This window comes from Bufo bufo, chromosome 1 (genome assembly GCF_905171765.1).
Source record: "Bufo bufo chromosome 1, aBufBuf1.1, whole genome shotgun sequence".
In the NCBI taxonomy this organism is placed as follows: domain Eukaryota; kingdom Metazoa; phylum Chordata; class Amphibia; order Anura; family Bufonidae; genus Bufo; species Bufo bufo.
In genome coordinates, this window is record NC_053389.1 from 220,905,292 (window position 1) to 220,917,890 (window position 12,599).

At 47.5% G+C, this 12,599-nt stretch overlaps 2 protein-coding genes across 2 annotated transcripts in view; both read left to right on the forward strand.

Moving 5' to 3' along the window:
• The window catches only part of LOC121003602 (solute carrier organic anion transporter family member 1C1-like), a 216,530-nt gene extending 215,291 nt beyond the window's left edge, over positions 1-1,239 (forward strand). Inside the window, exon 15 of the mRNA XM_040435465.1 lies at positions 849-1,239. Within this exon, the coding sequence (XP_040291399.1) occupies positions 849-1,047 (199 nt within the window). The 3' untranslated portion in view covers positions 1,048-1,239. The remainder of the gene's footprint in view (positions 1-848) is intronic.
• A 2,027-nt stretch (positions 1,240-3,266) lies between these two features.
• Positions 3,267-4,215, forward strand: LOC121000861 (protein ALP1-like). Its single transcript, XM_040431637.1, has 2 exons — positions 3,267-3,584; positions 3,660-4,215. Exons 1-2 carry the CDS (start codon positions 3,274-3,276, stop codon positions 4,213-4,215), a joined length of 867 nt encoding a protein of 288 aa, XP_040287571.1. The 5' UTR covers positions 3,267-3,273.
• Positions 4,216-12,599: the final 8,384 nt, after the last annotated feature.

Genomic DNA, 12,599 nt, shown 5'->3' on the forward strand with positions numbered 1-12,599 from the left:
ATGTCAGATTTTGTAAATTAGGCCTGGTCAGGAAGGGGATAAATGGCCCGGTCTGGAAGTCGTTAAGAACCCCTATCATGTTATCATAAAATAATTAGGCGGGTGGGACTGACTTGCTACCATCACCACTTTGTAACTAGTGCTCATGGGCCCTGTTTCTTATGTCTATACATTGTGCCTTGTGCCTGGATATATTTGATGTTGCATTTTTTTTATTTTGTTTTTGGCCAGTTTTGGCATCTATGCTGTCATCTTTGGTAGATATGTGAATACCATCGTGTATGCTTTATATGTCTCCTGAGGAGCTGTAGTTGTACATCCCAGGGAAATGTGACTTCTGTGTTCATTTATATAGTTTTACATTTTTATACTTATCATTTTGGCCATTGAATATGTATATAATAGTGCTCCTAGTCTTCATTTACGGCCATTGATTATGCACAATCTTACTTGGTGATGGCCCTGTCTCTGTTTCAGGGTTACCCCATGGCATGATAAGACACGAGCTATTGGGGCGACCATTCTGTTTTTAGGCAGGGGGTACAGTATAGGGGCAGACAGTAGGAAGAGTTGTAATTTCCTTAAGTCAGTCCCAACCGCTTATTTTATGATCACATGAGAGGGATTCTTAATATCTATATTAAAGGTTACGTTTTAATATCAGTGGCACTGTCTTTACATAATAGAGGGGTACAAACTGGAAGCAGGTGGGGCAACATACATAGAATAAGGTGAGGTGCCATTATACAATAGGATTAAATGGAGGGGATGAAGTAGGATGATGGGAGGAGAAAGGTTCCTTATATCATCTGACACTCCATAATAATTGGCCTCCATTTTCCCCACAGGAAAACCTACCTGGGTCTCACCGCTGGGATAAGGGCCCCAGCCATCATCTTATTTCTCTGCTTTATATTTATGGTAAAGAAAAGGTTTCCTGTGAGAAAAGAGAACGAACAAGAAGACAGTGCAAAGGAACTACCACACCCTGAAGATGGAAAAGGGGTGCACAACACTCCTGAAATAGAGAAACAGACTTTTATTTAGTGTGCAACCTCCCGGTACATGAGAGGGCAGAAATCCCTAATATTTTTGTTATGTAACTGATATGAGGACGTTACCCAGGTGTATATGTAGAGAGATGATATAAATTAAAATAGTTGACTTATATCTAATAGTCACGTGACTCAACAGATCACCTTTTCTACCAGATCACCCAATAAACTACACAGGAGTCCACAGGTGCCTTGTGCCTCCTTCAGTCCCGGTAGTCCTTCTGCCCCAGGAGTTCCTTGAGGTACATAGGTATAATGGTGGAAGATGTGGGGGTGCACCAATCATGCAAAAGCAGGGCAGTATCTGGCCAGTTCACCCAAATTGGTTGTTGAAAGATCATCGACTCGAGGGAAAAAAGGATTCTGACCTGGATCCCCTGAAGTGACAGTGGCAACCAAGTTCTACTTTATATCTGTGTTTTCAGGATGCTGATACAGGTAATGGCAGGGAGTCATAAAGCATATGGTAGGCAGCCTGGAAATCTACAGCATCAGGATGTCAGTGTTACACATCAGGAGGCGCAATGATGTCACTGCATCACACCACCTGCACCTGAGGCACACTACGTATTGGGGGATCAGAGTAATGGAGTAAGAGCTATTATTTTTTGGCGAGGCACTATATATGATGAGGGAGCACTATTAAGAATGAGGATGTCAATATAGAAAATAAGGGGGGCACTTTAAAGGATGAAGGGGCACTATAAAGTAAGGGGGCATTATATAGGATGAGTAGACACTAACATATAAGGATGGACGTATAAGTGGGCACTTTTCTTAGGGGATGGATAACTATATTTATGACAGCGTTATAGTTTAAAGAGTATCTGTCAAGATAATGAACCCCATTAAACTAGGCATATTGCCTCGTAGGGTTAATCATGCTGATATAAAACAATACCTTAGTTATCTTTGTACAGAAAAGTGTTCCCGAGATATCTGCAGATTAGCTCTTTTGAGCACCAAGGGGTCGGCAAGAAGTTCTATTGAAACTCCAATCTCCTCTGTGTACTCTCCCCCAACCCTAACCCCCGCCATCTCCCTTGTAATTAAAGGGGTTCTTAAGGAATTAAGAAAATTAAAATACTTAAATATTACATTTATATTATTATGATCTTGAAAACAGCTGATAAGATTTTCAGCTGAATCTCTGTAGTTTGTGAGGAGACATGAAGTACAGAGAGGAGGTGGGGATGTGGCTAATGTCCGTCCTCTCTGTACTTCATGTCTCCTCATGAACTCCATTCCCACAAAGATTCAGCTGAAGATCTTATCAGCTGTATTCGAAAATGATGTCCTGGACATGCTCAAGGCTGGTCCTCCATGAATACTAGAGGGGAATGGGCAGACTAGCTATTGGTTCCCCACACCATTACATCTGATGTGGCCACCGTTAGTACCAACGCAGAACCTGCTTATATCACTGAACACTATTGTTTGCCATTAAAGCCTGTAATGGGCTCTCTCACGGCAACTGTGTAGGTGCGCTTGGTGATTATGAGAGGTCCGTGGAAAATGAGCTAGTGGAGTGTATGAATACAGGGCTGCTTCAAATAGATGGCTTCTTATGGTCCAGGTGGTCACTGCATAGGCTACTGTAGAACCAATTTGTGAAACAGTCGCTGTCCTTTGATATAGTAGCTTTTCTTATACAGCGATCTTGCCATGCATCTGTCTGTCTTGACCCTATGCGTGAGTGCCCTCCTGTGACCAGTGTCAACACAACCAATACATTACAGAAACTTTTCATCCAACTCTTTTCAAAATTTGACAGATAGACAATCCAGCTTCTCAAAACCCCACTTTTCATCCCTTTTCAAGAACCATTACTTGCAGAAATGGTGCATGCCTTCATTTAGGAGGCATAGTGAACACATGAACAAACCCCAATCAACAGTCTTGTAGGAGAGAAGATGAAAATCAGTGCTGTCATATAAAAAAAACAACTAACTCTATAGGCTACTTTCACACTAGCGCTTTACGAATCTGTTTGAAACTGATCCGTCACGCAAATGAAATAACGGAGGCAAACGGAAACCATTTAAATGGATCCATTCGAACTGATCCGTCTGTAAAGCGGATCCATTCGTCACGTTTCCGTTTTGGCTTCCGTTTAGCGGATCCGTTTTTAAGGAGGAGGCGTGTCTCAAAGTGTACACCCACTTTTACAGTGTAATTACAGGGAAACCTCCATTTAGGCTCTTGGTGTTTTGGAAACATGTTGCCTGCACACTTACTTCTGCGATTGAAGTTTCTAATCCTGAAAGCGAGATGGAGAAGACGTGCCCAGGAAAGAAGAAGGAGCCGGTATTGGGTCCACCTGATAACTTCCAAACAGATGACTAGAGACGTTTTATCCGTCGTGTATTTGGAGCTTCGTGCTCATCCAGAAAATATTTTCAACTATATGCGCATGACTGTCGAGAGTTATGACCAGCTACTGCAGCACATTTCAACACGCATCGAAAGACAGGATACCCGATTCAGATGGGCAATTTCTCCTGCAGAGCGGCTAATGTTGACAATAAGGTAAGGATTGTCCTAATTATTTTTGGTACAGCTGTATATATGATTTTTTAAATATTTATTTATATTTTTTCATAGGTTTCTTGCTACGAGAGAATGTCTGTCATCGCTGCATTACCAGTATCGGATGGGAATTTCGACGATCTCTATTATAGTCTGTGATACTTGTCATGCCTTGTCGGTGGTATTGCGTGAGGATTACATCCCACATCAAACTACAGAGCAGATTGCAGACAAGTTCCTAGAAACCTGCCAATTCCCTAATTGTGTCGGAGCTGTGGATGGGAAACACATACGGATTGTAAAACCTTCCGGAAGTGGCTCTGAATTGTTCAACTACAAAAAATATTTCTCAATTATCTTGATGGCCATTGCGGATGCTGATTTTCGGTTTGTCGCCGTTGACATTGGAGCTTTTGGGCGGACAAATTACTTGATGGCTTTCAAAAACTCAGCAATGGTACGCCTCCCGTATTCAAAGGACTTTGGATTGCCACCTCCAAGACCTTTGCCAGGTATTGATGGACCTCCAATGCCATTTGTGGTAGTAGGGGACGAGGCGTTCCAAATGTGTGAGAACCTCATCAAGCCGTACTCTGGCCGTGACTCGAACCCTGGAAAAGCGAGTGTTTAACTATAGACTGACACGAGCTAGACGAATGGTGGAGTGCACCTTTGGCATTTTAGTTGCTAAATGGCGTATTCTCACCAAAGCTATAAATCTTAAGGTTGAAACCATTGACGATATAGTCAAAGCTTGTGTAGTTCTACATAACTATCTGTTAATGGAGGAGCCATTGCACCTGGAACTGAAAGAGGTTGATTGCACACTCACCAGGCTGCAACATATCGGTCATAAAGGCATATCGTTCAACCCTTGCCGTCGCCCAAATGAGGGACAGTTTCGCCGATTACTTTGTTTCTGAAGTTTTTTTGGTATACACCTTGTGTCTTCTTTTTCTTTTACTCAGCCCCAAGAATGCTTCTGCTACATTGGTGATATATTTTATTTTTTTCACACAAGCTAATTCCACCCATGATGTCTGGATTTTGTGCATGGCATAGTTCACGTTGCAGCATCACTCTTGTGAACATGCACACGGTCCAGATCCTCATGGGTGGCATTAGCTTTTGTGAAATAAACGTGAAGTGTAGTAGCCACACATATGGTTATTAAAGGGGGTGTCTCATCTTAGACATTGGGTGCATATTGCTAGGATATTCCCCTCTTATAGGTGTGGATCCCAACGCTGGGACCTGCACCTATATCACACAAGGTGTTTGCTGGAGGATTCCGGTCCGGCCACCACCAAGCGCTTTCTTTATAGAAGTGAATCGGAGTGCACTGCACATGACCGGCCACTGCTCCATTCACTTCTTTGGAGGAAATGGCCTATCCAGCGCTCGGCTATTTTTGGAGGGTGTGCCTGCGTAGTGCGCTCACCAGCACTTTCATTTTCTCGATATAGGTGCGTGTACATGTGCTGGGATATGCACCTATAAGCTACTGTATAAGTCAAAGTTGGCATATCCTAGCGATATGCCCCCATCGTCTTTGTTGAGACAACCCCTTTAAGCTATTGGCACTTCTTCCTCAATATTGCAAGGCACCATTGTGTTTTTGTTGTTTGACAACATCACACAATCTGCCTTGTCACGAGAAATAATGCTTGTTCAGAGCTGAACCCGGACATTCCCATATTTTCACCCAGACTGCCCTACTAAGCTGAGCTAAATCGCGCAGGTCGAAGGCATTTTATGGAAATCTGGTGACGTACTGGGCTCTCCATTGCGCTGCCAGGTGGAGGCTTGCACCCATCAGTGAGCCCGGTGGCGTCACCAGCACTGATGGGTGGGCTTTAGCACTGCCCTAGCCTGTAAAACAGCTAGGGCAGTGATAAAGCCACCCATCAGAGTCGGTGACGTCACCGAACACACTGTTTGACGGAATCCTCCACCTAGCAGTGTGTTATTGTAAGCCCTTGCCCTGCCCGATCCTGCGCAGGGCAAGGGAGAGCATTGGAGCTTGAAATGCTCCGTTGCTAACATCCAGGCGGCTGCCCGGGTGAAATTCTGTCTAGGTCCGGCTTCAACTCTGAACCCAGACAACACCTTTAACAGCAGCATGTCCCTTGCATGTCCCTTGTGCTAATCACTCTAGTTATGTGAGAATGTCATCTGTAAATCATTAACTAAAGAGTGAAATTTAAATTTAGCGCTCTGTAGTTAATGAATTTGTGATGATACTGATTCACATAGACCGTGACTCCCACAAGGGCTCATGTAAAAGGGCACAAGATTGACTGATGAACAAGCATTTGCTTGTTCATGTGCCAATCAAAGGGAATACATTCAATAAGGAGCTATAAGAAAGCCCGTTATTGATCATGCAACATGTAATGTTCAAGGTTGAGCCACCTTTGGCACTACAGCCATTCAGAAAATAAAACTCCCAGAAACCTATTTTTAATTCTATGGGCGTTATAGTAATCGCAAAGTAGGGTGCTGCTTGGAGTTCTAGTTTCACAACAGCTGTAGTGGCCAAGGTTGCTGATAGCCTGTACCTGAAACTGAAAACACACACACACACACACACACACTGAAGTATACTAATCTTATTTATTTAACAAAAGTTCAATAACATTTTTTTTTTAAATAAATAAATATTAACAAAACGAAACAAAAAATTATAGCTGTTGAAACTCTGCAGGGGAGGTGGACCTTTGTGGGGTCGACTCTCTTGGGCCGGCAGCGCTAGCCCCCTTATCCTCAGTAGCTGAATAAAAATGACGGGCCGCAGGAAAAGATGCATGGCGGATTTGTGGGGTGTGGATCGAGGATGGGTCAGAACTGGAATGTTCCCGAGCATGTGTCGAAGAGGGAGTTTGAAAAGAAGTGGGAGCAACATAGTGAGGAGGAGAAGGAGTAGATGAAAAAGAAGGAGGAGTGAACACATGTTCGAGGGGGTGGGAATAGGATGGTGTTCAGGAAAGGGACGGATGCCGAGAACGGGATGGTTGATGGAAAGGAGATGGGTGAAAGAAGTGGGATGAGGGGTAGGAGTAGGATGGGGCGTAGGTGTGGGATGGGGTTAAGGATTGGGACGGGAGGCGGTGCAAAATTTCCCACGACCCATTCTCAACCAAATTTTTTAAATCATGCACCTGCTATGGCATCATTTTGTCCATCCTGGGATTGTGGTTAGCACGAAATGATGGTGAGGGCTGAGTTAACGCGCCGCCTCCGCCCCCTGCAGGCGACGTGCCAAGTCATCCCTCATTTGCCTCATTTCCTCTGCAAAACCTTCTAGAGCCTCAGAAACGATCTCTACAGGGTTTCCAAAATCCTCATGATGACTCCTACTGGATTTCCGACTATTCAACAGGGCTCTTACATTTTGTCGGAAATTAGAGAGCTTCTGTTCAATAGAGGGACCCGGTAGGGGACCAAAATTGTCCTGAGCAGGGCCATGATGGACAGGAGGGCTGGGGGTGGCGGTCAGTTCTGGGTACGCTTCAAGAGGAGTGCTGCTGGCAGTTCTGTGGGGGGGGGGGGGGAAAGAGAGATTGGCCTCCTACTGTAGGGGCTGTCCGAAACAGAGGGGCCAAATGCTCCTCTGTCGAAGACAGCCCCTAGCAGACAGAGGGAGAGGACGGTTGTCCCTCCGACTGTAGGGGGCTGCCTGAAACAGAGGGGTCAAACGCTCCTCTGTCTCAGACAGCCCCTAGCAGACAGAGGGAGAGGACAACAAACCCTTTTTCCAATCCAAAGAAAAAAGTTACCCTCTTAATGCCAGCGTCCATCTCAGAAACCCAAAGGCCGCATGATATCTGTATGGTGGCCTTGAGGTTGCTGCAGATCCACTCAGGGCCTGAACCTCCCGGTTGTAATCCCTCTTGAAGCGGTCCCGCATTGACCACCACCGAATCAGAACCTTTTGAACTGTGGAAAAAAAAAATTGTATGCAGTTTATGTTTACTACACTATTACTTTAGATAAAATACTAATTGTTGTACTTACCACATTTCTTTTGAGCCGCCGCTGTGAGATCCCTCCAGGTGGTGAACATTTCTGAACATATCTCCCTCCAGAGCCGCTGGGTCTGTTGATGGTCAGCATCGTTACGGTCGGTGTGGTCCCATAAAGTGGGACGCGCCTCCACCAGTTGGATGAGGAGTTTATTATCTATGTGGGTGACAACGAACTCCTCATCTTCCTTGGTGGAGACTGTGGAACCCTGGAAGAATCAGAAAAACAATATTTAGTGAAAGTCCGAAAAAGAAACATACAAAATTATTAGAGATGAGCGGTTCGCAAAAAAAATAAAATAAAATTGCTTTGATCCGAATTTATTCACGGCAAATTACGTTAAAAAACAGCTATTTCCGAGGTGCATAGAGCCCCCCTGACAGAGTAGAGAGGGTGTCAGCAGTAAGTTTGTGTTGATGTCACTGATTACATTTTCCCCATTCTCTGATCCGTCAGAACAATAACCCACAAAAAACGAATCCTGTCTGTGGAGCATACACCTTCGGTCAGCATTTGCTCAATAATGCATCAGTATTGCTAATGACAAAAAAAAAAACAGGATACCATACAGTGGCAAAGTGACATAGTGTGGATAAGGCAGCAGCAGCATCAGGATACGACAGAGTGGAAAGTTGACATAGTGTGAAGATGGCAGCAGCATCAGGATACCATACAGTGGCAAGGTGACATAGTGTGGAGATGGCAGCAGCTGCATCATCAGGATACCACAGAGTGGCAAGGTGACATAGTGTGGATAAGGCAGCATCAGCATCAGGATACCACAGAGTGGAAAGGTGACATAGTGTGGAGATGGCAGCAGCATCAGGATATCACAGAGTGGCAAGGTGACATAGTGTGGATAAGGCGGCAGCAGCAGCTACATCAGGATACCACAGAGTGGCAAGGTGACGTAGTGTGGAGATGGCAGCAGCAGCTGCATCAGGAGACCACAAAGTGACCCGGTGACAGTGGGGCGGTGGGTGGCATTACCAGTACCCGCTGATGAAGGCGGCAGAAAGAAGGCATTAGATGTGTGGCAGCATCAGAGTAGTGGCTGAGGCAGGTAGCCAGAAGAAACCAGTCTCTTTTGTCAAAGTGCATGATCTAGTCTGATGCATCTGGAATTGGTGGGTGGAAATCCTGGCGGATCCACGCCTGATTCATCTTGACAAAGGTCAGTCTCTCCACATTTTGGGGGGACAGGCGAGTTCTCCCTGGGGTAACTATGGCCCCCGCCGCACTAAACACCCGCTCTGATGCCACACTACTGGCCGGGCAGGACAGCTTTTCCAGGGCAAACTCGGCTAATTGCGGCCACAAATCCAGTTTGGCTGCCCAGTAGTCCAGTGGATCTTCAATGTGGGGTGGCAGGGTGCTGTCCAAGTATGCCACCACCTGCTGGTTCAGATCCTGCTCCAGGTCTAGCAGCTGCTGCTGGTGAGTAGTTTCTTCACTATGCGGGTGAAGAAAGCTACTCATCAGTGATTGTAGACTCAGGCTGCTACTGATGGAGCTGGTACTGCTCCTGCCATCCCACGCCTCCCCAGCAGTCATGTCAGAGGAACCTGAGCGCAGAGGGCTCCCCGGTCAGACCTGCGAGAGGATGGACGATGGCGCAGATAGGCAGCAGCCAACTGACTACATAGGATGTCTCTGTAGTAGTTCAGTTTGTCCTCCCTCTCAGTGGGTGTAAAAAAAAGCCCCCATTCTGGACCGATAGCGAGGGTCCAACAAGGTGGAGAACCAGAAGTCATCCCTCTGCCGAATAGTGACAATTCGGCTGTCACTAGATTTCCAACTGGTGGAAATGTTGCATATCAGCCTATGTTGGGGGATGCTGGTCTGCCTCAGCAGCTCAAGGATGGTGTGCTTTGCAGTGAGCATGCATCGGGCCATTTGTGCAAGTAACTCGGAGGGACTCCCTGCCTCCATCTCCACTGCATACCGCCACGTGTGACTGGGTCCTCAGTCTCGTATTCCTCATCGCCCTGTATCTCCTCTGGCTGCTCCTGCTCCTCCTCTCCTGTCAGCTGAGTAGGAAAACCACCCATTTCTCTACACATTGCCTGTGCTCCTATGTCCTCCTCCCCCTCCTCCTCCTTCAGTTCAGCCCCCACAGGGCTCATGTGGCCGTGGAATCTAGGCACCACGTCTCCTGTCCCCTGACCAGCCATTGTTACCACCATCTGTTCCAGGACATGAAGCAGTGGAATGACATTGTTCATCCCGTAGTCCTGGCGACTGACAAATAACGTGGCGTCCTCAAAGGGCCTGAGCAAACGGCAGGTGTCACGCATGAGCTGCCACTGGCTGACATTGAAGTCACACAGGGGAGTACTCCTATCCGCTTGGATCATCAAGAAATCATTGATGGCCTTTCTCTGTTCGTATAGTCGGTCCAACTTATGGAGGGTGGAATTCCAACTTGTGGAAATGTTGCATATCATCCTATGTTGGGGGATGCTGGTCTGCCTCTGCAGCGCAAGGATGGTGTGCTTTGCAGTGTACTAGTGGCTGAAGTGCATGCAAAGTTTCCTGGCCATTTTTAGGATGTCTTGCAGATGGGTGGAAGACTTCAGGAACCGCTTGACGAACAGATTGATCACGTGTGCCATGCAGGGCGCATGGCTCAGCCTTCCTTGACACAGCGCTGAGACCATGTTCTCCCCGTTGTCAGTCAATATGGTTCCGATTTTAAGTTGTCACGGAGAAAGCCAGGATTCGATTTCTTGATGAATCACATGGAGCAGTTCCTCCCCTGTGTGACTCAGTTCGCCAAGACAAACCAGGTGCAGAACAGCATGACACCGCCGTGCCCTGCACATGTGGTATGCTGGAGGGGCACTGTGACTTGTCCCTGTAGTGGAGGCTGAGGACACGGTGGAGGATGAGGAGGCAGAGGCGGACATTGTTGCAGGACCAACAGAGTGAGAACGTGGAGGCGGAAGTGGCGTGACCTGGCCAAGTTGCTGGTGTAGGTATGCAGGAACCACATTTACCTAGTGGGCCGTAAAGGACATGTACTGCCTCAGACCGCAGTTACAGCTCCACACGTCGGAGCTGCTTTGCACTTTGGCAGACACCAACATGTTCAAGGACTGGCCAACCTTCTGTTCTACATATTTGTGCAGGGCAGGTACTGCCTTTTTTGGCAAAGAATTGACGGCTTGGGACTCTCCACCTTGGCTCGGCACAAGCCATCAGTTCTCTGAAAGGTGCAGAGCCCACCACTTGGAAGGGGAGGGACTACAGCACCAGCAACTTGGGCAGGAGCACCTTCAGCTTCTGTGCCGTTGGATGCATGCACGCATACTGATGTCTCTTGGCAATCGCTTCTAAGATCGATTGCTGACGGAATGACTGATGTGGAGTAGGAGGATGAGGAGCAGGAGCACCTGGAGCAGCAGAAGATGGGAATGGCAGACAGCAGTCTTTGGCTGAGGAGCCTAGATTGGCTGAAACCGGGGTCATGCCACTGGTTGCTGCGGCAGGCTGGGCCACCACATCGGAGCCACGATTCTCCCAGGCCACTGTATGGCGACGCTGCATATGTTGACGCAGGGCCGTAGTGCCAAAATTGGCACCCTGGCCACGCTTCACCTTCTGCCCACAGATTCTACATATGGCCACGTTCAGCTCCTCCGGCAGCTTCACAAAAAATGGCCACACCGCCAAGTCGGTGATTTTCCCCCCAACAGTCCGCACTGACTGACTGCTACCGCCGCTTCCTCTGTGGACCCCTGCTCTACTACTTCCCGCGCAGGTAGGCTGCTGCGAAGTGGGTGGTGTACCCCGTTTTGGTTTTCTCCCGACCTCCCACTGCTGCCACCCTGCTGACTCCGGCCACGCTAGCAACTTGCTTGCTCCGCTGCTGCCTCACGGGCAAGCTGCCACCCTATTCTCCTGATGATGATGAAGCCCCTTCTGCACCCGGCTCCCAAGTGCGATCGGCTTCATCATCATCGAGTAGTGTCTGCACGTCACTGATGTCCTCTTCAACGGTCTCTGGGTCAGGAGTCTGACTGCTTGCAACACCAGCTCCCATGCCACTCTCCTCATCACGACTTGCCTCTTACCGGGGGAAGCGGCGAATGTCTCCTCCACATCTTGGCTGGCCAGTAGCTGCTGACTCTCCTCTAGTAGCTCGTCCTCGCTGTATAGTGGAGCTGAGCCTACAGCATGCAATACTTCTGTCGGTGAGGGAACAGCAAAGGACAGAGGCAGGTTGAGGACAAGGGCACAGGGCCTGCTCCCGAGCCATGCCAACTAATGGTTGTGCCTGACAAACCCACTGACTGTTGGCTGGGGTGTCTGAGGTCACTTGGTATGACGTGGATGACCCAGTTAACCAATCAAGAACCGCTGAGCTCAGGCCTCTCGCTGCGACTCCTGCTGCCACAACCCCTTACTCTGCTGCGACCTCTGCCTGCACCAGAAACATGGCCCTGTCAATCAAGAGAAGAAGGGCATGAAAGAGGTGGGCAAACGGAGCCTCTAGGAGCAGGTGCAACGCCCCCTGCTCCTAGAGGCTAATTAGCATATTATAAAAGTTTGTTTTTCTCAATAAAGGCTTTAGGCAGTGAGATGGCACTAATATAGTTATGTTCAGCTGACATTAGCACATCGGTAATGTCAGCCAGCTTAATACCCATTTTTCAGGTGAGATAAACCCTTTAAAAAAAAATTCTGTGACATATAGTGTCGTTTTTCAATAGACTGTGTCCACTTCTGACAGTGACATTAGTGTAAGGCATGTCAAAAATAGGCACCCCATAAAAACTAAACTAATAGACATTACATGTCCAGCTTTAATAAAAATAGAAGTATAAGGCCTCTTTCACACTTGCGTTGTCCGGATCCGGCGTGTACTCCACTTGCCGGAATTACACTCCGGATCCGGAAAAACGCAAGTGTACTGAAAGCATTTGAAGACGGAACCGTCTTCCAAATGCTTTCAGTGTTACTATGGCACCCAGGACGCTATTAAAG

What these genes read in the sequence shown, in the direction of transcription:
- LOC121000861 (XM_040431637.1), top strand. Translation starts at nt 3,274, where the DNA reads ATGTTGCCTGCACACTTACTTCTGCGATTGAAGTTTCTAATCCTGAAA. An exon ending in CGGCTAATGTTGACAATAAG is followed by an intron (nt 3,585 to 3,659) that starts GTAAGGATTGTC and finishes ATTTTTTCATAG; the next exon opens with GTTTCTTGCTACGAGAGAAT.